General features: G+C 45.1%; 1 protein-coding gene across 1 annotated transcript; it reads right to left on the reverse strand.

Moving 5' to 3' along the window:
• Window positions 1–11,017: 11,017 nt before the first annotated feature.
• CFAP161 (cilia and flagella associated protein 161) lies at window positions 11,018–21,883 on the reverse strand. Its single transcript, XM_010986829.3, has 7 exons — window positions 21,729–21,883; window positions 20,821–20,910; window positions 20,417–20,649; window positions 19,130–19,214; window positions 13,957–14,115; window positions 12,261–12,334; window positions 11,018–11,879 (listed from the first exon to the last, which is right to left on the reverse strand). The coding sequence occupies exons 1-7, from the start codon at window positions 21,861–21,863 to the stop codon at window positions 11,684–11,686; spliced, it is 972 nt and encodes a 323-aa protein (XP_010985131.3). The 5' UTR covers window positions 21,864–21,883; the 3' UTR covers window positions 11,018–11,683.
• Window positions 21,884–26,683: the final 4,800 nt, after the last annotated feature.

A 26,683-nucleotide genomic window follows, 5' to 3' on the forward strand; every position in this document is an offset into this window, starting at 1 on the left:
GGAACCACACCCATTGTCCTTTCAAGACTTGGTCCCCAGATCTGCTTTATTTTTTTTATTCCACACCCCCTCCCAGGCCTCTTTCACTCAATACAACAGTGGCTGCCTTAAGGCAACCTCCAGCAACCAGTGCGAAGGTCACAGCCTTCTATTTGCTCTGAGACAGTATAACCAGAGGGAAATTTTAATAATAGGTGTTAGACCCACACCTTTCATTTGATTTTTGCCCTGACTCTAACTGGACACCACCTTGGGTACCACACCCTTAATCTGAATTTGCCTTTGGCTTCTCACAAAGTCTTTCTCAATCCCATTTCTGACTCTACCATCTAGAGGTAGCTAACTTTTCCAACCTTCATTCCTGGCCTTTCTCCATTCCCTCTTATTACTCTTGGAAACCGGCCGATTCTTTTCTGTGTGCATCTCTTCCTTGTAACACCTTGTTAAACACCGCCAGGAACAACCCACAAACTACCAACATTCTATTTTCCAACCGCTTTCTCCAGAGGTACAAGCTCATTAGGAACGAAATGTACTGTCCAAGTAATCGCAGGAGACCAGGCATAAACAGTTCACCGCGACATCACAGGAGCGGACGGGGCCCCCCCAGCCCGCCTCCTCACCGCCGGTTACCTCACCAACATGTCCATGCCACGCAACTTAGGTTTTTGCTACAGCGGCGTCTCACATTTACTACCAATTTCTGTATTAGTCAGAATAACGTAGTGTACATTACGATCACAAATTCATCACCAAATTCAGAGCTTTCACACAACACTTCACTTGCTTGCTCACATAAAGTTTGACATGAATCTGGAAGCACTCTGTGGCATATAAGGTATCTGTTAAGAGAACCCACTGAAAGTTAGAAACACTTATTTTATTTTCCTCAATTTTCTACATTGAGTATTCATCACTCTGCCACCAGAAGAGAACTACAAATACTTAAATCAACAGGCGATCCAGTTGCTTGGGGGATGGATATGGTTCTCAACAGTTCAACTGACTTGCCCCTTTGAAATCTACATTCTCTGTATGGCCCTTTCAAGAATCTCTTTCAATGGGGGAGGGATAAATTAGGAGTTTGGGATTAACAGATATGCATCACTATATATAAAACAGACAAACAACAAGGACCTACTGTACAGCACAGGAAACTATATTCAATTTCTTGTAATAACATACAATGGAAAAGAATCTGAAAAGGAAATATGTATATGTATAACTGAATTGCTTTGCTGTACACCTGAAACTAACATTGTCAATCAACTACACTTCAATAAAAAATAAAATTTAAAAAAGTTTCTTTCAAGATTATACACAAATGTATAGACCCTTCCTTCTACTGGGCTGGCCTTTACTAGGAGAACCCTTCCTGATCCCAAAAGAATCTTAGAGTCTCTCCCCTTTCTGTTTTCCCACAGTCCTATGTATGTACTGGTAGCCTTTGGCTATAGTAGTCATATTTTTTAATGTATTAATGTGGATTTCTGGATCTCCAGTCACACAGTGTTCCTATAAACTAGATCTGTTGCCAGAAAGGGATTTCCCAATTGGTTTTCCGGCCCCATTTCTCCCTGGCTTATCAGGAAGCAGGTCTGGATGCAAAATTCCTTAGTATGGTCCAGAAGAGTGAGAAAATACCTCTGGCCTATGAAGGAGACTTGGATGCTGCCCAAGAGAGGGCAGGGCGTAGAGGAAGTGAAGAAATTGGAGCCACACCTCTGGTCCCAAAGGCTAATGGACAGGAGGGGATATTAGCAAGAAAAGGGGAAGGGATGTAATACCTTGACCCTGATGGCTTAGGGAAGTGGAGGAAAATGCTTTTGCCCAGTTCAAGCTGGACTCACCTCTCAGGCACGACCATAGGGAGATTACAACCCACACGACCCAGAGGGATATCCCATCAAACTGAACTTGAGATATGGCAGGACTAGGGAGGGAGCCCTTGAGTTTAGCATTAATGAGCTGCCTCCCATCCCTCTGTGCTGTGCACATGATGAAGAGGTTCCGTTGGTTGAAGAGGACAAGCAGAAGTCAGCTGAGGGTCTGGCTGGACTGCTTAGCAGAGAGGTCCCCGCTGCAGGGACGAAGAGGCTTATACCCGAAGGCATTAGGACAGCCACAGTGCCATGGAGAACTGAGGTGATGCTACGCCAACCAGGAAGGACCAAGAAGTCCTGACCAAGCCAAAGGAGAGGCCCGATCACTAATCACTCCAACCATAGACTCCCATCGTCAGGTCCACAAATACCAGGGGAGGGAGCTGGTCAGCCCCTCAGTAGTTACCAGTCCAGGGAGCAGAGCAGACCAGGTGCCCCAGGGCAGAGCTCAGCAAGGATCTGAGGATCCAACAGGACAGACCACAGACTCAAGGACCTGCCTGCTCCCCGCATGCCATGCACACCTGGCAAGCCCTCCACATACCCCAAATGCCATCTCGGGGTAGAGAAACACCATGAGGACAAACTTAAGAGACCAGAATTTTTACCTAAGGTGATGTTTGAATTGCTGCAGTGGAATAAGATTCCGGGGTCAATTCGGTCTAATTAGCTCCCTCCCCCTCATCCCTTTGTGAAGAAAATCACGGTGGCTGCAGAGTGTAAAAGTTCTTTGCTTTTCATATCCAGATTGCAGTGTGAGTAAATGTTCCAACCCCGCCCCATTTATTTCTCTATTTCACAAAACTGTGAACTCTGCAGCCTCAAGCATCCTATGTCATGGGTCCCAGGGGACTCCAGTGAGGGATAAGAAGGCAGGAAGGTTGAGAAGGTTCCTGGTGGATAGGAACCAAGATTAGAGGTAAGCGTGGAGACAAGACAAGACTAATAATAGAACAAGGTTCACAGTCCGTGCCTGGAGGTGTGAAGCAAGGTGCAAGCAGGGACGTGGAATGAACAAGTCTGGAGAGGTGACGGGGACAAGTGCTCTCTTGTCATGCGGGGTGTTCATGTACGGGTTGAAGACGCCACGAACTCTTTTCCAGGAATGTGCCAGCCAAGTAATATCCATCCCCAATACCTGGACCACAAGCAGGGGCTCGAGGAATGAATGAACAAGTAAAATGAACACACCTTGTAAGGATGCTTTTGATTGAAACAGCTCTTTTGCCTCTATTTTTTAAACATTTTGCTATCAGTCAGGTTCCAACCACACTTCATCTTAAGCACCTTCTCTTGGGCCACCTGCTTTCTGCAACGGTGGAAGCAACAGAAGTCACAGTTATGGACTCAACCAAATCAATACCCTTCTGGCCAAAAGTCTTTCCTTGAAAACTAACGTCCCCGGAAAACTATAGAAAAGGAACCAGAACACGTGGGGGATTGAGGAAGACTTGGCGATGACGACATGGCCAAGAGGGGGTGGTCAGAGGAAACCTAACTTGCACCAGTGGGTCAAACTAACATGACACCAAGTGGAAAAAGAAAACCAGAACCCAGAGAACCCCGTCACCCCAATACCTGAGTGTACAGATCACCAGAGCAAAAGTGTGTATCTTAATTCTCTCCATCAGCTCATCAAGTTCTCTCAGTGGCTCATTTGGTACAAAACGAAACAAAGAGGCAAAAGCTGTCATTCGCACTCCCGTTGTCTCAGACTCAAGTCTCCTGGTCCAGCCCGTACGCGCCCCCTCTCCCCTAAGGATGTCATCGAACACTACAGAGCAGGTGGGGAACTGGATCTGACCTCCAGCCTCAGTAAAAGGTTCCTCTGAGGTGCCTGTGCAAGGGGTCTGCTCAGCCAGCACACCAGAGCCCCCTCCCAGCCCAAACCCAAAGGACTCACTCAGTCACTTAATAAGCACCAACTGAGCACCAGCTAAATGCCAGGCTCTGGGCTACTTGTTAGGGACGCCGCAGGGAACAGCCCGTGGTGCATCCTCACTAGATCCCTGCAGGGGCCACGGACAGGGAGAGCGAGCCTTACCATGGAGCTTATCTGATGGTGCAGGGGGAGGGCAAAGGCACCACCTCTGCCGGGAAGGCCAAGGGACACTGCTTTGAGGACAAAACGGAGGGGGCTGCACTGGGATGGCTCTGCATGCCTAGAATCCACTGGGTCTCTAAGAATCTGTGACTGTTCCTGTGAGCCAGATGTGAGCCCCATGAGAGAGAGAGAATGTGGGCATCCTAGGTCCTGTCCAGCAGGTGTCCTAGGAGAGTAAACGGACCTCAGCAGGAAGAATCCAGAAATATGAGGAATACCCAGGGGCCGAGTAGGGAGAGGGGTGCGTCTGTCTGCAACAGGAAACTCTAGGTAAGATCCTGGGATGGGAGACATGTCTAGAGGACTCACTAAAACCCACAAGGTAGACACTCACCGTGGCCATCTGTCAAGATGGGAGAGTGCAGAAGCTGGGTCTCCCAGCGGGGCCTGTCAGGAAGGAATGTTCCTCATGTCTTGATCTCTTTTTCTTCCCCCAAGCCTCAACCCCAAAAGGGTCAGAAAGAGCAGTGGGTAAGATGGCGGAGAAGACCCACCAGGGCCTCCTGCCAGCAGAGCGTCAAGCTGGAGGAGGAAGGAAGGCTCGATTTTCCATCAAGTCCAGAACTGGATGATTCCATGGGAAAATGACATTGTAATTGCTACACTGAAACCGAAGTTTAGTGTTTAACAATATAAAATGGTTAAAGGACCCTTTACCACAGAAGGGACTAGTCGAGTATTCACCTGGGGACCAGGGAGGAACTACCGAGCCCTGTGGAACAGGAGGAAGGGCGCTTCCTCGAGAGACAGAATGAAGTTCCTTTATGATCCCACCCCGTGCTTGTTCCAGGTTAGGGCTATGTAAGGAAGACAGAGAGGAGAGGCGGGTACAGGTGGAAAAGGAAAAAGTGAGGGAGATGGAAGGGGGGGGAGGGAGAGGGTGATGGGAGGGAGCGGGAGAGAGGGTCAGGAGGCGGGCAACTAACGGTGAAAAGGGTAGAGAGGTCAAGAAGAGGGGAGAGGAACCACCCCTATGCCACTGCCCAACTAGCCTTCCCCCTTCCCCCTCCTCCCCTGACAGCAGGCACCATCAGCATTCTTCTCTCGGTGGCTTCGCGCTGCCAGCCCTGAGGCCTCTCCACTGGCGGGCACGCCGATGAGCCCAGAGCAGCCCTCACGATGGCAGAGGGGAGCGAAAAATAAATCTCCTGCACGCCCACCCCCAGGTGGGGGAACTGAGGCTGTCTTTCAGGCTCCCCAGAAGGATGGAGTCCCAGGTGCCCCCAACATCACCTGGTTATTAAAGCATCTTTTATTGACTTTTCTCTCTTGCAAGTTTCACATCATCTCAAATAGACCCCCATCAAATAAACTGCTTGCACTGGCATCTCTGTCTCCAGGTCTATTTCCCTGGGTGCCCAGAAAGCCATCTCCTGCCCACATCCATCCAGGAGTAGAGGCTCTTCCTCCAGTCTTCGCCTCTCCAGGGCAGGGGGAGATTCTAACATATCTCCCCTCACCACTACCAGCCATCCCCAACAGGGCCCCCTTCTGTTGACTGTCCCTGACCCTGACCGTACTACTGTCCCTTCTCGGGAGGAGGGGAAGGATGTAGCGCCAAGGGCTCTCCCCACAGCCGCCCAGCCCCCCGGGGATCCCACCAGCCCCAGGCAAGCTGAGCAGTGTCCTGGTGCGGCAGCTAGCGGCCCCTGGCACTTTAGTCCAAGGGTGGTGCTGCTTCCTGCCCGTCTGTTTGGGAGCACACACAGGAGACATGAGCAGATGTCTGGCAGATGTTCAAGCTTGCTCCCATCGGCCAACAATAACACGGCACAGAGACGATGTTGCCGGGAGAGAGGAAGGGAGGTGGCTCCTGCCCAGCAGCTGGGGACAGCCATGGGGGACACCAGCTCCTGCTTCCTCTGGGGGAGGGGGGAAGGAGGCAGTTCGTGTGTGACCGGCATGCAGTGAGTGAGTATGGACCCCAGGGCATCAGTACTCCAGGGCAGAGCCCTGGGGCAGTCAGCCTGTTGACTCAGCAGCCCCAAGTGAGCCCCCAACTCCAATGCTAGGCAGCCCGGCTGCCCTGGGAGGCCTGGAGAAGCTGCAGGATTTGGGTCCATCAGAGGAAAGATTTGGGGCCCAGCATGGCCCATGGCCCCCTCCTGGACAGAGGGACATCTCTAATGCTCCCTCCGCTAAGACTGGACACATAGCCACTCTTGCTCCGCACAGGGCTCCAGAGAGCCTCTGCTCATCTCATCCCCAGATCTGGTACCCAAGACAAACCCCACACACCACCCATCCAGGTCTGCAGGATGCAGCTGGGTGACTGAGCCCAGGCAAGGCAGCCTACGGGTGTCAGAGAACTGAGCACTGCCTTCTGCTAAGACCCGTTTGCCATGGACTCATGGCAGTTCACAATCTTCCGCATGGCCCCCATCCTGGCTCCCCTCTGCCAGGGACTACACGGCTTTGGAGCTGAGAGGCTCCCTTACGCTCTCCCTCCCACTCATTCAATTGTGCCCTGCAGGTGTGGGTCTCCCGTCCCCCTTAGATGGCATTTTAAAGCAGCTGTGAATGTAGAACTCGAAGGCGTACTTATGGTCACTGCCCATAATGCACTATAATATTGCTCAATTTCCAGTCTTACTGATTCAATTCAATCCAACAAAAATGCGTCAAAAGCTTTCTGCAGCTTTTGACTCACTGATTAAGTGCTCTGGCCCTGGATCCAGACTGCCTGGCTCCCCTGCTTAGCTGCACAACCCTGGGTAAGTTAACCTTTCTGCATTGCAGTTTCCCCTCCTGTAAATTCAGATAGTGATGGTACCCATCTCACAGGTTACAGGGGAGGATTCAACTGACTGACACATGAAGAGGTGCTTAGAACAGTGCCCGGCACCTAGTGCTATGATGTTGCAGGTCATGATTATCTTCTAACCCTGGGGACACAACTCCAAATCGGTTTTCCTGCCCTCAGGGAGCTTGCAGTCAAGCATAGCACACAGTGTAAACACACAACTGCAACTCTGAGTGACAAGGACCATGGCAGAGGGAGTGTGTACAACGCTGGGTGACTCAGTTTACCTCTCCAGGCTTTCACTGATTTACGTGTAAATGAGGGAGAAGAGTGAATATTTAATAGTATGAACATTGAGGATACAGAGATGAAAACTGGATACGCATACATGCAGCTTCTGTACTTGAAGAGCTCACAGTCACGTGGGAAGGACTGATGTTAAAAAATCAGGATGCAGCAACGCCAGGCAGCAAGCACCCAGACAGCAGACACACATGACACCTAAGTCACGATGATAATGACTGATGCTACTGATGTGCTGCTGGACAGGATGCTAGATGTCTGGCACACACAGTCTGACAGCAAGCCTCTGAGACGGGGGACAAATGTGTCCTCATTAGCCCTTTTTTAACCTATGAGTGAGTAGAGGCTCAAAGAGGCACAGTGCCTCCCAAGGTCACACACCTAGGAAGCGACCAGTATCCTCACTGAGTTGCCTGACCCCAGAGCCAGAGCTCATAATCGTGACCCGCTCCTGCCTCTCTTGAGAATACATTATGTCATGTCATTCAATCTTATAAACAAGGCCGAGAAGAAGTCAGTAACCCAGCCGAGAAGACCGAGGCTTGGTGAGGAGAAGGACTTGGGTAAGGCTGGAACGCAGCAGAGAGGGCTTTGGAATCACCACCCAGACGTCGTGCTGCCGTCACTAAGGGCAACTTGGGAGCCCAAGGTCCCAGGCCCGGGTGCAGAGCCCAGTTTCCTGGGGAGAACTCCAGACGTCAGACGGAATGTCTATAAAAAGGCCCAGAGGGGCTGTATCCTAACCTGAACTCCCCTTGGCACAATCCCTTGGAATGCTGTTTAAGCAACCTTTACATATGCCTAATACATCGTTTCTTTTACAAGAAAAAAAAAACGAACTGATACCCTGACTGCAGCGCTTTTATGGTTTTTCCCCTCTTAAAATGTACATTTTGAAAACGGGAAACTCCCTCGTATTTTGAAATTAAGCTCAGCAGTTGAGCAACTGCGGCACTGACCTGTTAGCATTTTTCACAGTGACATCTTGTGGCCACTTTGGAAAACTGCAAGGCCAAATCGGCAGGAGAGAAACCTGTCTCTTCGTTCTTTTTTAAAATTGAAATAAAGTCAACCTACAATATTATGTTAGGTTCAGGCATACTGCATTGTGATTTGACATTTGTATACACTATGAAATTATCACCACAATAAGTCTAGTAACCATCTGTCCCCATACAAAGTTATTGCAATATTACTGACCATTTTCCATATACTGTGTATGTATTACGTCCCCATGGCTTATTTATTTTATGACAAGAAGCTTGCACCTCTTAATCCCCTTCACCTGTTTAATCAACTACCCCATCCTCCTTCCCTCTGGCAAACACCCGTTTGTCCTCTGTATCTCGTGGGTCTGTTTGTACTTTGCTTTGTTTGTTTTGGCTTTTAGATTCCACATGTAAGTGAGGTCACACATACGGTATTTGTCTTTCTCTGTCTGACTTGTTTCACTTAGCATGATACCTTCTAGATCCAGCCAGGAGACTTCAACACTTGTATGAATCTTACCCCAGTTAGTTCCGCTCCCCGAGGGACTCGGCTGATTGTGAGGCTGATCAGCCCAACCTCTCAACAGTCATTGTCATCGGAGGTGGGGCTCAGCTGCCCCTGCCCTGATCTGGCCGATTTCCGCACCTGTAAAATGGCCAGGTGAGATCAAGTCAGCTTGGGTCCCCGTGGGCTCTGACACTGTTACTATCACTGCCTTCCTTCAGAGGAAGAAACAGTGGTATCCTATTATCTTCATTTGAATGTGCTTTGAAATGCTTATTGGATTCTTAAATTATTCCTCGGAATAATTTCCAGTTCACGACTTTCGTCTTATTTTTCTAATGGAATGTGTGTGGTTTTCTCTGGCACTTGTAGGAGTTCTTTATATATCAACCAGTTTCCTTCCTTATAACATGGTCTCCCTTTTGGAATCAAACCCAGTAACTTAACCAGCTTCCACTTATGCCAAATTTCCAAAATAATTGAATTAATATGAAATCATTATCAAATCTATAAATGGTTCTAAATGGTTATTCCTTAAAAAAATAAATAAATGCAGCAGCTATTTCCCTTCTTAAAAGCTTCAGATGATGACAAGAGACATTGAGTTGATCTACTAACGGAAAAAACAACATTTCTACTATTTTTACCTTTGGTGAAGGGATAGTAGAAAAAAAAAATTCATCTAGTGAGGAGAGGCCAGGGATATGTCAAACACCTTATAAGGCACAGGACAGCCCTCCCCACAATAAAGAATTATCTGGACCAAAAAAAACTGAGAGAGGGAGATTAGAAAATCTTGGTTTAGAAGAAGGTCTGGAAGATCTGACTTGGTCCTGCCCAGTTCCACTACTTAAGAGCTATGTAACTTTAAGCAAATCACTTAACTTCTACAAGCTACTGCCACCTCTGTAAAGGGTATGGGTTCATTCATTTGTTCATTCATTCACTCAATTGATACTTGGGGATAGGGAATACAGCAATGAACAATATTCAATCTAAGCCCAGAAAAGAGTGAGAATTAAGTGAGGAAATGAGCGTAAAAACCCCTTTATAATTTTGTTACATGCGCAACAGACCCAAGGCAGAAGCTCCGATGTGACCACACAGGGTGGCAGAGAGGTGACAGTGTTCTCTCCATTCAGTAGCATTAACTTTCTAGTTATTGACTGTATTTGGCCTATTCTAAAATGTACAAGGATTCCTTTTTCATATTTCAACATCTTTGAATTAAAATGACTGTGCCCTACTGTTGCCATCAGCCAGGTGGCAGTCACACCATAGCTGTCACTAAGTACATGCTTGCAAACTTGGTCAGTATTCCTGAGGTATTAAAACCCTTTGGTGATTCAGTCAAGGAACCACTGAAGGATGGGTCAAGGAAGAAATGTGAGCCCCACGCTGCCTGAAAGCTTTCATGGACACCTCATGGTAGGAGCAAGAATGCACCAGAATTGGTCTAGATGCTTACAAACAGTTCACACTGTTAAAGGCCTTCTTTCTCCATATAGAGCCCAAATCTACCTACCTCCAAGTCTGGTTATGCCTTTTAGAGATACACAGGCAAACCTAATTCTACTCAGCTAAGCCAGCGGTTCTCAAGCCAGGCTGGACATTTAAATAAATTAGTGAGTTTTTAAATGCTGATACCTGAGCTCCACTCCATATCAATTCCATAAGGAGCCCTAGCGGTCGGCTCGACATTTGTATTTTTAAAAGCCTTACCCCAGAATTTCTAATTTAATGGCCCACCGAGAAAACCCTTTCCTTACCACCCCAAGGAACCATCGCTTCCTCCTCCATCTCCAAAAGCAGTGGGTCTCAACACAGGCGGCACATTAGAGACATCTGAAGAACACTGAAAATGCCCGATGCCCTGGCTGTACCCCAAACCATTCATTCGGAATTTCTGGGCTAGGGTCCAGGCATCAGTAATTGCTTAAGTTCTCCAGGTGAACCCAGCGCACAGCCAAGCGAGAACCAGCGCCCTGACTCCTACAGCGCTCGACGGCAAATGCCTGCCTCCAGGAAGAGGGTCAACCCACACTGGCTTGAAGCTGCATCTATTTAAAACGTATTTACATAACCTGTGACTTACTTTCTGCCTCTCGGTATACAGTCGTCCCTCAGTATCCGTGGGGGTTGGTTCCAGGACCCCCAAGGTTACCAAAATCCTGCGACGCTCAACCCCTTAATCCGGCGTCCAAATCTGCGGGTTCCGCATCTGCAGATTCCTCATCTGCAGATTCAACCAACCGTGGATCGTGGATCCTAAACACAGTCAGCGGTTGGTTGAATCCGCGGATGCGAAACCGCAGATACGGAGGGCTGACGATATTTATATGCAAAACCCTTAGCGCTTACCTTTACCTCCTGGGTTAGGCATCTCTTCACCCCATTATAACACCTTACACATCATAGGTACTCGGTACTCGACAGAGAATGAGTAGATGGACAAACACATGGAAAGATAGATATTTATTTTATCAGGAACTTTCTGATCACGCGAATGCTGCAACTAATGTGGTGGTTTCAAAGATAAGGTAGAAGTAAGAAGATTCTGCAACTTGAAAATCATTACAAAATAATAGACTGGTCAAGTAGAGGTCTTGACTCCCGCCTTCCACCCCCCACCCCAAGCCAGAGGAAGAAACAAAAATACAAGAAGGAAAGAACTCGAAGGAAATAACTCTAAGGTAAGGCCACAGGCCACAGCAACGCACTGTTTATTTCCTGGTACATTGGGGGGGGAGGGGTGGCGGGGACGCGGACAGAGGGTGGTGCCAAAAATTCAGTAAAGTTCCGATAGCTTTATTACATAGACACAGCTTTAAAAAGTAACACATAGCCCTTGTCGAAGCTGCTGCTACATAGGATTTAAATAAAGGAAGCTGAGTCTTCAGAATCTGGCCATCTACAAAGGAATATCATCTGTCACCTTCAAAATACCATTTCTGAGCTATTACCTGGGGAGAGGTTTGGGTTTTGGTTTTTTCCCTGCATCCTAGACTTCCACCGTTAATTCAGTAATCTTAATATAGCCTTTGTTTTAAAATAATGTTCACAGAGAGTTCCTGAAAAATAGCCTGAGGCACGACCCAACAGTCGAATTCCTAATAAAGCTGCGTTGGATGAGAGCACGCATGCGTGACGGGTGTGTTACTGCGCCCCCGGGCCCGCCACCTGCTCCAGGGCCCGCGTGTCCTCTGCCGGCGGTTCGGGGCGGTCCAACATGGTGGAAGAGTCCTTCCTGGGATTCCCAGTTACCAACATCCAGTGGTTCTTCGGCTTTTCGACTCTGTGTGAATCCAGGTATGTGTGAGCGGCGACCTCTGCTTCCTTTCCAAAATAGGTTCTGGGGCAAGAAAGAATTAACACTGATTGGAAGTGGAATTACAACCCTCTGTAAACTGTTCATTTCATCTCAAAAGCACCTAAATCAGCAGACTGCTGTGTAAAGCCCTTGCGGGGTCTCTAAAACACAGTGTTTGCCGGCAAGTTTCACCCTATTTGGGCAAGGATCCCATTAGAGCTAAAATCCTCTGTGGGGAAGGACTCATATAATACAAAGGGCTCTAACAGGCTTTTTCCCACGGTCAGAGTTCTACATAGTGATATTTCGTCATCGAAGAACTTTTTGTGTGTGTAGTCAGCCCCTTTAAACTGAGCTTCTTTGCCTGTATTCACAGACCCCACGCCCAAGCATGGCGTTTTACTGTCGCCTGCAACACAGTACCTTAAGAAAAGATGCCGGTGGGCCACCAGCCCGCGATTGGTGTGGCAGTGATTGATGAGAATTTTTGCATTTGCCTTTGAAGATAAAGAAAGTATGTTATTTGCATTATGAATTAAGGCCTCCATTTTCCTAAAAGCAAAAATTTGGAAATATACTATATATTCATTTACATAGATACATGTGGAATAACCTAGAAGCCAAACCATAATGGATTAATTAGAAACATGATTGTAGATACACCTATGATGGAACATTATACAATCATTCAAAGTCATATTGGAGAAGATCTTGGACAACTTGAAATATGGTTTGTGGTGTTTTTAAGTGGAAAAAATAAGGGTATTCCTGATGTCCTGTTTTTTGGGGTTTTTTTTTTTTCGGTGGGGGAGGTAATTCAGTTCACTTATTTATTTTTTCATAGAGGAAGTACTGGGGATTGAACCCAGGACCTCATGCATGCTAAGCATGTACACTACCACTGAGCTATACCCTCCCCCACCATGTCCTATTTTTTAAATTAAACTTAAATTTAAAAAAATAAACATATGCATGGGAAAAGAAATAACAGTGGCTTTCTCTGGAAGGTGGGACTACTGGTAATCTTCATGTTATTTTTTTATTTCTCTGACTTTCCTTAGGCAAATATATATTATGTTTATAATCAGAAAGTAAAAGACATATTATTTCAAAATCCTGCCTCATGTAAGCTAAAAGCTGAGCAAAATGGGGAAAAGCAGCCTCTGACATCTGGGAGTTGGCCTGGCAGCCAAGGCTGCGCGTTAGTGGTCTCCAGTGAAACGTAATTTCACACCATGCCCACATCAGACAAGGCCACGCTGCGGCCACGGTGGGTCAAGACAAAAAGAAGACCACTTTGTGATCATGTCTGAACACAGCAAAAACATGAGCACTGTCCAAGCCACAAAGTATCAAATGTCCTCCCCTCCCTGCGAATAGGAGTGTCTGCTCCCTCCTTACTAATGACAGCTTGCGCTGTGCTCTGGCCTGCCCTCTATAGATAAGATGTAGTGAGGTACCCTGCTTCCTGACACCATCCGATCCAGGGCAAAGCCCCACTTCCTGGGACCCTCCCTAAAATCTCCCAACCACAGCCCCAAATCTATAATATGTCCTTTCTGACAGCCTCTTACTTAAACACCCCAGTTTTCCATGGTGCACATTCTTCATCACTGCAGCCAGTACTAAAGCCCACTCATTTGACCACAGATGCTCCTGATGGTCTCTGGCCAGTCCTCGAAACAGCTCAGTGCCCACCAGACCTGCCTTCCCATTGGGACACTGTCTCAGGTTCCCGTCCCTCAGGGCCCAGGGTCCTGAGAAAATGTCCAGCAATGACAGTCTCTTTAGAAATGAGGACCTAACAGAGGCCTGGAAGAAAGCAGTGTCATAATCCTTACAATTTCAGGGGACTGGTTCTCAGCCTGATCTCAGTTTTTATAAAGCTCTATAGGTGATTCTACGTGCAGTCAGAGGAGCAAAGCACCAAAGCAGGAGGCTGCCACCAGGCAAAACAGCGCTTTCCAAGCTTGAGTTACAAATGAAAAAGGGAGAGTGAAAGTACATAGAGCTCATAAGGCATTGGAGCCATGACAAGCCACTGTTTTACACACAGGAGCAAATCACATCCATTTCATAGCATGAGCGCACACGTATCTCTTCCCCAGGCTGTGCTCACCGGAATGGGGAAGCCTTCATATTCCAGGCGTAGCTGGGGGTCGGGGAAGGCAGCCTGCCAGCAGTTCAGGTAGGAGTCCTCATCTGTCAGGTACACTTCCTGGAGCCAAGACCTCTTCGATGACCTCATCAGGGTCCTGTGGTCACTTGATAAATATAACTGAAAACAACAGCAAGCAGATGAACTACATCATAGCTACTCGAAAAGCTGGGGAAGAAAGAAGCTGTCCACTGGTGTGACCACAAGTGTGTTCAAAAGCAGTTTTCAAAAGGGAACCCTCCTACACAGCTGGTGGGAATGTAATTTGGTGCAGCCACTATGGAAAACAGCATGGAGATTCATTAAAAAACTAAAACTAGAGTTACCATATGATTCAGGAATCCCACTCTTGGGCATATATCAGGAGAAAACTCTAATTCAACAAGACACATACAACCTGTTGTTCACAGCAACACTATTTACAATAGCCAAGACATGGAAGCAACCTCAATGTCCATCAACAGATGATTGGATAAAGAAGATGTGGTGTATATATAGTCAATGGAATACTACTCAGCCATAAAAAATGAAATGGTGTCATTTGCAGCAATGTGGGTGGACATAGAGATTGCCACAGTAAGTGAAGTAAGTCAGACAGAGAAAGACAAATAACATATGATATCACTTATATGTGGAATCTAAAAAGTGACATAAATGAACTTATTTACAAAACAGAAACAGACTCATAGACATAGAAAATAAACTTAAGGGGAGTGGAAAGGGATAAATTGGGAGTTCGAGATTCGCAGATGCTAATTAATATAGCTAAAATAGATAAACAAGTTCATACTACATAGTGAACTATATTCAATATCTTGTAGTAACTTATGGTGAAAAGAATATGAAAACAAATATATGTATGTTCATGTATGACTGAAGCATTGTGCTATACACCAGAAGTTAACATAACATTGTAAACTGACTATACTTAAATAAAAATATATATATACAAAACAAAACAAAAATAAAATAAAATAAACTTATGGTTACCATAGGAGAAAGGGAGAGGGGATAAATTAGGAGTTTGGGATTAACAGATATACATTACCATATATAAAACAAACAACAAGGACCTACTGTACAGCACAGCAAACTATACTCAATAGCTTGTAATAACCTATAATGGAAAAGAATCTGAAAAAGAATATATATATGTGTGTGTGTGTATAACTGAATCACCCTGCTGTACACCTGAAACTAACACAACATTGCAAATCAACTAGACTTCAATTTTTAAAAAGCAGTTTTCAAAACCCCTGTTCTTCACTGATTGTGTGAGAACACTCAGTTTTCCTCTCCCTCAGAAATGCTATCTCAGAACGCTGAGACCACCCGCCCCACAGCACCTCAAGGTGCTCCTCCTTCCTTTGAATACCAGACTCAGCCCGCCTTTCCTTCTCGTGCATGACTCCTCTTTTTCAGAGCATTGGGCCTGGATCAGTATTTTACTCATTATAAATAATGTTGCATGAAAATTATTGCGTGAAGTGAAGTTCTCTTAAAGCCAACACTAGCACAGCTGATATGCATATGTGAGCCTCCGAGGGGGCCTCGGCCCCTCTGGAATTAATGTCCACACTTGGAACTTATGTCAGTGATCTGGCTGCCCGTAACTTTGCCAAGAGCCACCCCATCCTGCTGAAAAGTCGGAAATGTTAATTTCTCGTTGGCTGTTTGCTGACTCACCTTCACCCTGAACGTGGTGGTGGTTTCTGCATATTTTGACAGGTTGTCATTAAACACCTTTTATACGCAAAGCTGTGCCGTAAAGTGCTATGAGGGAGGCAGAAATGAGTTACTGCCCTCAAGAGGTTTTCCAACTAGCAGGAGAGATGACTGAGCATAGAAATGGGAAACACTTGTAGGTGTGGCCATCCAGCAGGCACGCAAAGAGCTGGAGGAGGACAGCAGTGAGAACACATGCTCTCCCAGGGCTCAGGAAAGACTCCGAGGAGGGGGTGATACAGTACCAGGGAGCCAGAGAGGACGAGCGTGGACAGGGAGGGTGGGCACATATTACAGAGGGCTTGAAGGCTACAGTAAACAGCAGCACTGAATTCAGAGGGCCGTGGAGAGGTGCCACTGACTTCTCAATGAGATGAGAGCTGAGCAGAGCTGAGCTCTAAAGGATCAGTTTAACAGCACCCTGCTAGCATGGGATGAAATCAGGATAGACTAAAGCAATCAAGCCACAGGGTCCTGGACTGAGGTACTGGCATTGGGAACAAAATACAGGCCTAGTCGCATTATGAAAGGAGAGCCATGGGACTTGACAATTAGCTGGATGTGAGGCGGAAAGAGATGGGTCCAGGATACACTATGGCTTTGGCCCTGGCTGATGCGGAGAATGACAGTGCCAGTCAGAGCATCAAGAAAACCGGGACCTCAAATGGCAAGTAATATCTATCTCAGACCACAAACTTTGTTAATATAAAGAAAAATAATAATAAAATCAGGAACAAATCTAGAAGGCCTCTATCACCAGATTTTTTATAAATACCCCGAGGTGCCTGCTAATTCGAAGACAAGGAACAGAAATAAGAGATGTGAGAACTTAAGAGATAAAAGTGTCGTCATTTCAAGATGAACTGACTGACTGCATACCTAGGAGTCATAAGAGAATCAACTAGAATTAATAAGAGTAAGTGACTTCATCAAAGGTGAGTATAAAAATCAACGTCTTTCTTATATTTTTGCTGCAACTGTCAAAAGGGCTTCCCTTCAACAGCTTCCAAAATAGAAGATACCAAGGAATAAACTTGACCAGACCAGTGTAAGATCTGTGTGAAGAAAACCACAAAACTCTAAAGAGATATAAAGGAATAATTGAATAAACGGAGAGACATCTTGGAAGAACAAATATTGTAAAGCTACCAAATATGTGAGTTTTCTTAATTGTACAAATGCCAATCAAAATGCCAAGCGATTTTCTTCCCCCATGGGGGCAGAGGGACTTGAAAAAAATTATTACTATGTTTAACTGAAAGATCAATTCCTGACATAAATTCAGACAAAGAAGTGTAATGAGAAGGAACTCGTCTTACAAGTTGTCGAAGTGTATCGTAAAGCTATAGTCCTAGAATAAAAATGAACAACTCCAGTTCAATGGATCCAAATAAGAAGCTTAGAAACAACCATATATGCTAATTTAATATATGCAGCGTGTCAGTGAAGAAAGGAATCACTAGTCGAGAAATAACACGATATGACTGACTAGTCACTTGGGGGAAATTTAGATGTTCACATAAACCCCTTATCAAGATAAATCCCAAGTGGATGAAAGAATAGACTTAAGCAATAGTTAAACTCCAGACATCTAAAAATTAACACAAGTTCTTTTTATCATATCTTTGGAGCAGACTTCAAAGGATCTGAGAGATGGAAAGAATGACAAAGAAAAGCACTGAAAGACTTTACTCAAAAATTGATTAAAACAACTGCAACTTAAAAGCCAAGTAACAAATGGGAGGAAATACTGGCAACAAACATGATGAGATTTTCCAATCTGTGGAAGAGCAGATATGGAAACCCAAGTCAATGAGCAGGAAAGGGCAGATGATTTATAGGCGAGAGGAGACAGGAGATGGGAGAGAGAGGTGGGAAAAGGAGGAAGAAAAAAGGCGGAGAGTGACCAAGAAAAAAAAATCTAAATGTTGTAGTGCCTGTAATTTTCCCTATATTTTAAGACTTTTCTCTTTCCCTTTATAAAAGAAAACGAGCCAGAGGTTAGCAGTGCCAATCTCTGGATCAGACAGTGATGATTAACTCTCCTCTTTCAACAATTGGGCATTCCCTCTAATGGCCACATTTAAAATCAGGCTGCACATAAAATAGAACAAAATAATGCCATCTGCAGCAACGTGGATGGACCTGGAGATTGTCATTCTAAGTGAAGGAGGCCAGAAAGAGAAAGAAAAATACCATATGACATCACTTATATGTGGAATCTAAAAAAAAAAAAAAAAAAAAAAAGACACACAAGAGCTTATTTACAAAACAGAAATGGACTCACAGACATAGAAAACACACTTATGGTTACCAGAGGGGAACAGGAGTGGGAAGGGATAAACTGGGAGTTCAAGATTTGCAGATACTAACTACTATATATAAAATAAGCAACAAGATTCTTCTGTATGGCACAGGGAACTATATTCAGTGTCTTGTAGTGACCTATAATGAAAAGGAAAATATGTATGTGTATGACTGAAACATTATGCTGTACGCCATTATTGCTGGACACAATAGTGTAAACTGACTACACTTCAATTTTAAAAAAGGACTAAAAAAATAAAATCAGGCTACAGCTTATCATCTATGGTGTGTCAGAATTGAATTGCCAGCATTGGTTTTATTAGTGGTATAATAATAATTAATAATAATAATAATGCCACATCATACAATAATGGAATCCCTGGTTCAATTAAAAATGTTGTGTAATACCAGCTCTGCCACTTAGTAGCCAAATTACTTGGAGCAAAATCACTTAACTTGTGCCTCCGTTTCCCCATCAGTAAAACAGGAGGACAATAGTCCCTACATCAAAGCTTTGTTGGGAGGAGTAAGTGAGTTAATGTATGTGAAGTACTTAAACACGTAGTAAGGCATAATAATCTCCATTGTATACATGAGAAAGACTCAAAAAGTTTAAATAACACCCAAAATCCCGTCCCATAGGCATGCATCTCAGCTGGAATTCAAACCACGTTCATCTGGTTCTATTACACCACCTAATCCCCAAGGTGGAGGTAAACAGCAAGGACTTATGCACCCTGATTTATGCAAATTTGTTAGCATTGGTGACATTAAACAGCTGTCAGATTATTATCATAGGATTCAGTTATTTAACTTACAAGTGGAGGTGGTATACATTTTTGCTTTATATCAACTGCACTACAAAAAGGTTTTTTTTTTTTTTTATTCTTTAGCTTGCAAGGATGTATTTTTGTAATTTGTGACATTAGAAGGGAGGAATTGCCCCAAAAATGCCTTGGAGAAGCTGTAGGCTGAAACCATAACGAAGCCAGAGATGGAGCCCACATCTCTAGGGTTCTCTGTCCACTTCAGTAAATAGCCATCAGCCCACGTGGAAACAAAAATGGCGGGTCCAAAGTAGACGTGCAATTCGATGACTCACCATTCTGCCTTCAAATCCTCCTGCTATCCCGAGGCGAAAGTTCTGCCCGTATCTGAGGACTTGACCGATGACCTCTCCAGCTGCACTGTCAGTGGAGGACGAGCATAATGTAAATTCTCTGTGTTGGGATCATTCTACAGCTCTATTTTTTGTGTATGCAGTTTTGTTCATAGTTTTCTTAATAACATCTATTCATGGACTGTAACTGAAGTAAGTCACTAACCAAAAGGTGTTTTCTTTGGGTCTTCAAATCTTGCTGGCACCTAGTCTCTGCCTCCCAACATAGTCAGACATGGAACGTTCCCGCTTGGTGAGCCTAGGGTGGACTGAGCACATCACACTGTCCTACACTAATGACCTGGGCTAAGTACACTGACATCTGTTTTTGAATTGAAGTATAATTGATAAATAATGTTGAGTTTAGTTTTAAGTGTATACATAGTGATTCAACACTTACGAAGGATTATGAGATGATCACCAGGATAAATGTAGCTACCATCTGTCACCATTTAAAATTATTATGGTATTTTTGACTATATTCCTTTTTCTGTACATGACAGCCCCAGTGCACTGACATCTTTAGAGAGAAATAAGGTAACACATTTGTAGGCATTTAGTACAGTCTTCCCTCTTAAACTTCCAGGAAACAGAAATTGTGATCAATTTTTAAGTTGTTTTAACATAAATCATCTGTATTCAAAAGAAATCTAAATTAAAGACTTAAAGGACTGGTTACATCGCTGTAATATAAACTTGCTGTCACAGCTTAGTAACAAGCTGAAAACAACTGATTTTTAATTGTAATTATGTATCTATTCTCTAAGGATTTAAAAGCTCATTTTCAGAAATTCAAGTACATCTTTAGTGGACAACGAATTTTTAAGTAACAAATCCCACGTTCTGCCACCTTGCATTAAGCTATATATTTCTGATGTAGAAATAACATAGCAACATTAAAAACAATGAAAGCATTCAAATAAGCTCAGAGCATTCTGAAATGTTGCTAGGAAAACCCACTTTGCTTCTAGACAGCATGTGAATTTAACTCGCTGCATCCAATACCTTTGAATTAAGCATTTTGAATTGAACTCAAATTACTCATTATCCTGATGTTTAGAGTAAAGGGACTGTAGAGGCCCCTTGACAATAGTTCTCAAGATAAGAAAGCAAGATGAGCATCACAGAGAGTGTTCATATAACCTTTGCTGTAATCCCGGGGCATCCTTAAGCTACAAGTGAAAACTGGTATTTATGATGAAAATGAGATGGAAATTGAAGTATCTTTACCACAAAATGGTAAAAGTGTTTCTGCCAACCGGGATCTTGGTTTGAGATGCGCTCAGGCCACAGGGCACCTCTAAATCGTCACTCAGATGGACTTGCATTTCATCTGGGGTCATACACAGGCTCAGGTCCCCGCCCAGAAACAGATGAGCTTCTATCTCAGGATGGTCGGGATTCACAAGCATCACTTTGTCGCCATAGTGAACGTATCCATCTTCAGATACGGAAAGCTGCATCTACAATTTAAAAAGGAGTTTTAGAGAATTTTAAACATTGTTGGGTTTGTTTCTAAAGAGAAAAAATGGTAGTTTTCCAAATGATAACTCACTAATGGAATTTTTGCTAGCTTAACATAACTCACATGTAATTTCACAGACTTTTGAAAAAGAACACGAATTTCAAATTACCTGTCTCAAAAGGTTCTCTTTTAGTCTTCTGTTTCTCTGTATGAGAAGTTGTCCCTTATCCCTCTTTGCTAAGAAGTCTTTCATGAGCTCCTGGTTAAAGAGAAAATGAATGAAACCCAAAGAGTCAACAATCGTCCTGAATAATACAGATACTTAAGAGTTTTTAGGTCAAAAGTACATCAAGTTGAAAAGCAAAATTTAAGAACAGAAAAAGAAATGTGAGCATAGTGAGAAATGGTGGAAATTTTTTAGCATTACTTTAATATTTTCACTTCATTGTAGAATGTTTAGAAAAATGAGAAAGACACAAAAAAAGAAACATTACTTGTGATTACTCCAACAGGTGACAATCATGAGTAACCTTTGGAGGTCACGTGTGCCCCCTCATTGAGGTCTCTGCTAGCTGTGTGACGATGGACACTGGTAGGGGCCACCCCCACCCACCCAACTAGTTCCTAAAGGATGGCCCAGAGCCTTGTTAAGACCACCATACGCGCGACGACAAGGCCAGTAAAAGGGGCACTCAGGAGAGCATGTGTGACAAGTGAGGGGCGGCAGGGTTTCTGCTTGGAGCCTCCCTCCTCACCTGGGCCGCAGCTTGTGGGACTGCAAGTCTTTAGGAACAGGGGATGGGGGAACTTAGTGAGGCTGAGGCACAGGCAGGGGCCTTGAGAGTTTGGGAGGGAGGCCGAGGGATGCGTGTGAAGAGTACAAGGGCCTGAGACCTGCGTTTGCAGGACGGCCAGCGCGATTCCTTGGGCGTCCAGAGCGGGGTGGGATTTTAGGGGCATTAAGTATGTGCTGGGTGAGAAAGGAGCGTTGGGATGTTCAAAGCAGGGGCGTGCATTTAGGCGGGACTTGGGAGTCCTGGGCTGTGGGCGGGCCGCGCCCAGCCACGCCCGCCGTACCTCCTCCAGGTAGACGTCCTCGTTCCAGTTGCCCATCCGGACTCGTGGACCGTACAGGTTCCGCGCCATCGTCCCCAGCTCTCCGGCGAACAGGCTTCCGCGGGCCAGCGCCTGTGTTAGCGTGCCCGTCGCCATGGCGACCCAGCCCCGTGCGATTGGCCAAGGTCCGGGACCCTGCTGGCCAATAAGTGACAACACACGAGTCGCGCTGGGTACTGGCGCGGCCCCGTTCCAGGGGCTGTCACCGCCCTCCACCCCCACACCTCGCCCAACTTCCACCCTAAGGGTTTTCTGGAATTTAATTGCAAAGAAGGCAAGAGAAAAACTCAAGCCTACAGACCTCATTGTCCTCAGTGCTCGCTATAGAGAAATTTTTAACTTTTTTTCTTTTAAAATTTAAACGAAAATTGCTTTTAAGTAGAGTATCCCTTGCTTCGGGGGACAGCGAAGAGGAGTTTTGAAATGGAAGCATATGTTGCTTGCAGCCTATTTTTATAATCTGCAGCAGCAGCATTTTCAGCCTCATCGTAAGACAATACATGCTCCGTGTGGAAATTTGGAAACCAAAATGACACAGAAGGAAGGAGGCAGGGAGAATGACTCAAAACTTCACCGCCTCCAAAGTAAGAAATACATCATGTTAGCATATTTGTTTAAATGTTTCTGAGGTGGTCCTCATTTTCACAGACTTTACAGCATTCCTCCTCCCTCTCCCAGTCTCCAAGTGCAGGGACAAGCCTATGATCTGCAAGAACTCTTGATAAAACCAGAATACGCTGGAGCCAACATTTTTTAAACAAAATACAGTTTTATGAGTAAGTAAACAGTTACCGCAGAACTCCCTGGAGCTTGAGGCTGGTTGAATGCGTTCAGTAATGCACCTTTATTTAGTTTCTTCTAAGACAGGGCAGAAGTGAAAGACAGTGGGACCTTTCTTCCCTTCAGCAACCCCAGTCTAAAGAGAAGAGAATTCGCAAAAACAAATTACTTCATGAAGAATGGAATGAGTGCGATTACAGCTGTGCCAATGAAGGGCCACGGGAGTTTAAAGAAAGATTCATTTCTACCTTGGGGGATGGTGAGAAGGAGAGTGGAGAGAACTATGTGCGGTGATTGAGGGAAGGGGGACTTTGGAGCCGAACTTGGACTTGAGCTGGCAGGCTGCAGGGTGGAGCACAAATGAATTCCCTTACTTCTTAGAACATGTTTATAATAGTTGCTTTGAAGTCTTTGCCTACTAAGTCCGACAGTTGGGCCCTCTCACAGCCTGCTCTTTTCCCTGGGTATGGGTCACATCTTCCTGTTTATTTGCAGGTCTCATAATTTTTTGTTGAAAACTGAACATTTTAGATAACATATTTTAGGAACTCTGTATACTGATTCCCACCCCCCAGTGCCTGTTGCTGGCTTATGCATCTGTGTACCTGTTTCGTGACTTTGGCTAGACTGTTAGGTGAGGTCTATTCCCCAACAGTGTGCTGTTGTCTGATGCTATTCTTTGTTCTGGGGTTTTTTTGGGGGGGGGCAGGTAATTCAATTTATTTGTTTTTATTTTTTATTGAAGGTACTGGGGACTGAACCCAGGATCTCCTGCATGCTAGGCATGTGCTCCACCACTGAGCTATACCTTCCTCCTGCTCTGATGCCATTCTTCAGGGGAACAGCCTTGAACATGCACAGGGTCCCCTGACCCTCTAAATAAATCCTAATATGATAAACAAAGTAACATAAAGAAGCCTCTCACAACTTAACAACACAGGAGAGTTTAAAAGTCAGGTGATAATAATAAAACTATAAACATACAAGGAGGCGTTCTTTTTTTTTTTAACTAATTTTTACTTTCATTTGTGAAAATTGTAAAATCTTTCTGTTATTGTAATTATAGTATATTTTATTTTCACATTCCTCAAACCCCCTCAAAGTTAAGACTAAAATAGAAGTGCACACATACATCGCTAGTCTCTGAGTAATTTACTCAGGTCACTATATAGCAATAAATATCTTTTTAAATTAGGACACCATCTCCTCCCTTTTATGGTTATTGTGACTTTGACATAAACCACGTATACACTGGAAAACTCATTTGCTATTTTTTTTCATGATTTGATGAGGCTCTTGGAAAAATTTAATTGGAGCCTTTTGTTACTTACTTGTGAAACATCTGGCAGGGAAAGAAAAGCCAAAGAAATACTTGGACGTGATCATCTTGAGAAAAGTAGGACAAAGTTCAGATATTGAGAAAGAGAAATGAGAGCTATCATCCTAGAAGCAAGGAACTTCCAGGCGGTGGAAAATAAGTTTTCAAGTCCTCATTGGACAAGAAACACGGTAGGTCATCACTGTGTCTTAAAGAAAAAAAAATGGAACTGAATCACTCAGCTTGTGCAAGCATTTTTTTCCCTGAGCCTCAGTATCTTCATCAATAAAAACGGTTAAGGATTATTTTACTGATAACTCTGTAGGAAGCATTTCTGGTCTGTTAATGGAGATGGGAGGGGGAAAGAGCTCTGCTGTGTGTGAGTCTGAGAAACGCTGGGTTAAACAGCTGTCCTTGGCGCAGCCCTTTTCAGAGCCTTGAATGTAATGGCTCTCACTATAAATCCACAGAAAGGTAACACAAACAGCGTCGCCCGAGCTAAGTTCACCATGGAATACATTTTTTAAGGCTCATCTTGTAAGAACAATTTTTTAAGAACTCTGACGCAGAGATTTTGTGAGGCTCCAATGACATAATGTGAAAAACAGGTAGGATTTGGACGCGGAGATCAAAGAATCAAGGTAAGCACTTGCCAGACAGAGGCAGCAGGATGCGGCCAGGCACGGAAGCAGAGAAGCTGGAGCTTCTAGGGGCCAGAAAGGAGCACATGGCAATGCACACGAGTGGGGAGAAGATGGGGAGGGATCTGTGGGACCAAGTCCAGAGCTGTGGATTTTCCCCTTTAAGTTGAAGAAAGCATGACAGTTTCAAAAGAGGAAACCGCCAAAGGGCAGAACTGAGCTTTGGAAGTTTGCTGGGGCTACAGGCTGTGGGCTTCAGGCAGAAGGGCCAGGTAGGGGCGGGGGCGGGAAGCTGGGTTAGGAGACAGCCTGGGGAGAGGTGATGGGTGTGCTTGAGTAGATGGGCAGAAATGAATGATAAAACAGCTCAAGTCAGGATGGTGAGCACTTGGAAAATGACTGGGGGTGGGGGTGGGGATCAGGGGACTCCATCCTATTGTTCATCCAACAAGTGTCACCGAGCCCAAACCCTGTGCTCAGGGATGAACAAGGGAACCACGGGCCCTGCCTTCGTGGAGAGTCAGAAGGAGGACACAATTCTGAGCAAGTCCATACAGAGGTGAACATGGTGCCAAGCAGCCAATGCGGGAAAGACTCCTCCAAAAGGATGTTGGCAAGTGTTTTCCCCCTAAATAACTGTCCTTTGACAAAGTAGGTAGGCTCCCAAAAGTTCTGATAGAACTGCATCATTGTTTTGTTAGTATCTTATCTATTCGCTCCTCTCCAAAGACCGGAGGGTGGTGTCTGCCGGGGAAAGGGTCTCCCCGTCTTTTTTGCCTCCATCTGTTTTCGCTTCTGGTCACATCAGACCCCTGGGGAACAGACCACCAACACTGCACTTGTAAATACAGCATCAGAGCTCAGCCTTCACCCCAGGGGCAAGCCTGTGGGACTAGGAGCTCTCTGTCCTTCCTTATTGCTCTTGGCGATCTTGCAGGAAATCAGGAGTCCCCCTCCATCAAAGCTGGCCTCTTGAGTGATAGGCTGGCAAGTGCTCTGACGTCCTGATAGCAGGGGACACTTCCTTCTGTTTACAATCCTGACTTCTGAGGAGGGTGTGCTCTGTTTTACTCATCTCCCCGGTGGGTCTGGAAACTCTAAGGTGGCCCCAGGACAAGGTCTGGCAGCAGGAGCCAGGAAAAGCCAAACTGTCTGCCTAAGAGAGCAAGAAGAAAGCAAGTTTCCCAGTGCCCAGAGGAAGGGGTGACCAGCAGGACAGAAGCTCTCTGGGGAGGACTTTGGACTTCCCACAGACATGGAATTGGGGCTGCCAGCCATCTTTTCTGGACCACAAAGAGCAAGGAGGATGTTTAGCTTCCAGGAGTGTCTTTCTCTTTTAAAATCACCAGAAACTAATTTCAAACCTTTTTCCCCCTTTTAAAGTGAGGGAAGTGGGGGGAAGCTATAGTTCCATGGTAGAGAGCATGCTTAACATGCATGAGGTCCTGGGTTCAATCCCCAGTGCCTCCATTAAAATAAACAAACAAACAAACAAACTTAATTACCCCCCAAAAATAAATTAATTACATTTAAAAAATAAAGTGAGGGAGCCCCCCTTTTCCAACAAAAGCAAGACCAAACTGAATTACATAAAACAGATGCAAATAGCGAGCCCCCAGACGTCCATCGTGCCCCACGGGGGTCACTAAGCGTCTACAGAGCCTAGTTTGAAAAACCACTAATCTAGTTTGTCCCACGCCTAATTTTACAGGTGATGAAATTGAGGCTTACAGAGTGGGACTCCACTACGCAGTGCCTGGAGTTCTTGGGGAGGAAAATCAGGGGCTGGAATCGATGTCACTTACCTCGCAGCCCAGGGCTCTTTCTGCTTCCCAGCCCTCACCAGTCCCTGTCCGTGGGACCACTCATCTGTTGATCACTGATTCATTAATCTTGCCTTCCTGGTCAAAAGAAAGTTCTGGCTTTTTGTCCAATTCAGAAAGATACAAATAGAAGCATTTCACACATTGAGGGCAAGGTTAAAAATGCAACAAGGATTAATTCGTTTGGGTCCATTTCTACTATTCTTTTGCTATGTGAAAGCCAGTAATTACAAACATGCTCTGAGAGCGAGACAACCATGCAGACACTTCCAGTACAACGGGACACAGTTAAGAAGTGAGCCGGTTCCAGGAAACTCTGGGGGGCGTCAATGTAAAGACACATTTCCTCAAACC

Source organism: Camelus dromedarius, chromosome 29 (assembly GCF_036321535.1).
Source record: "Camelus dromedarius isolate mCamDro1 chromosome 29, mCamDro1.pat, whole genome shotgun sequence".
NCBI classification, from domain to species: Eukaryota; Metazoa; Chordata; class Mammalia; order Artiodactyla; family Camelidae; genus Camelus; species Camelus dromedarius.

Excerpts from the sequence above, each read along its gene's own strand:
- CFAP161 (XM_010986829.3), bottom strand. The coding sequence starts at position 21,863 with ATGGCGACGGGCACGCTAACACAGGCGCTGGCCCGCGGAAGCCTGTTC. Across the intron at positions 20,911-21,728 it reads AGGACGTCTACCTGGAGGAG|GAGCTCATGAAAGACTTCTT; the intron begins GTACGGCGGGCG and ends CTCTTTAACCAG. Across the intron at positions 12,335-13,956 it reads ATGAAGGCTTCCCCATTCCG|GCAAATGCAAAAATTCTCAT; the intron begins GTGAGCACAGCC and ends TTATCTTCAAAG.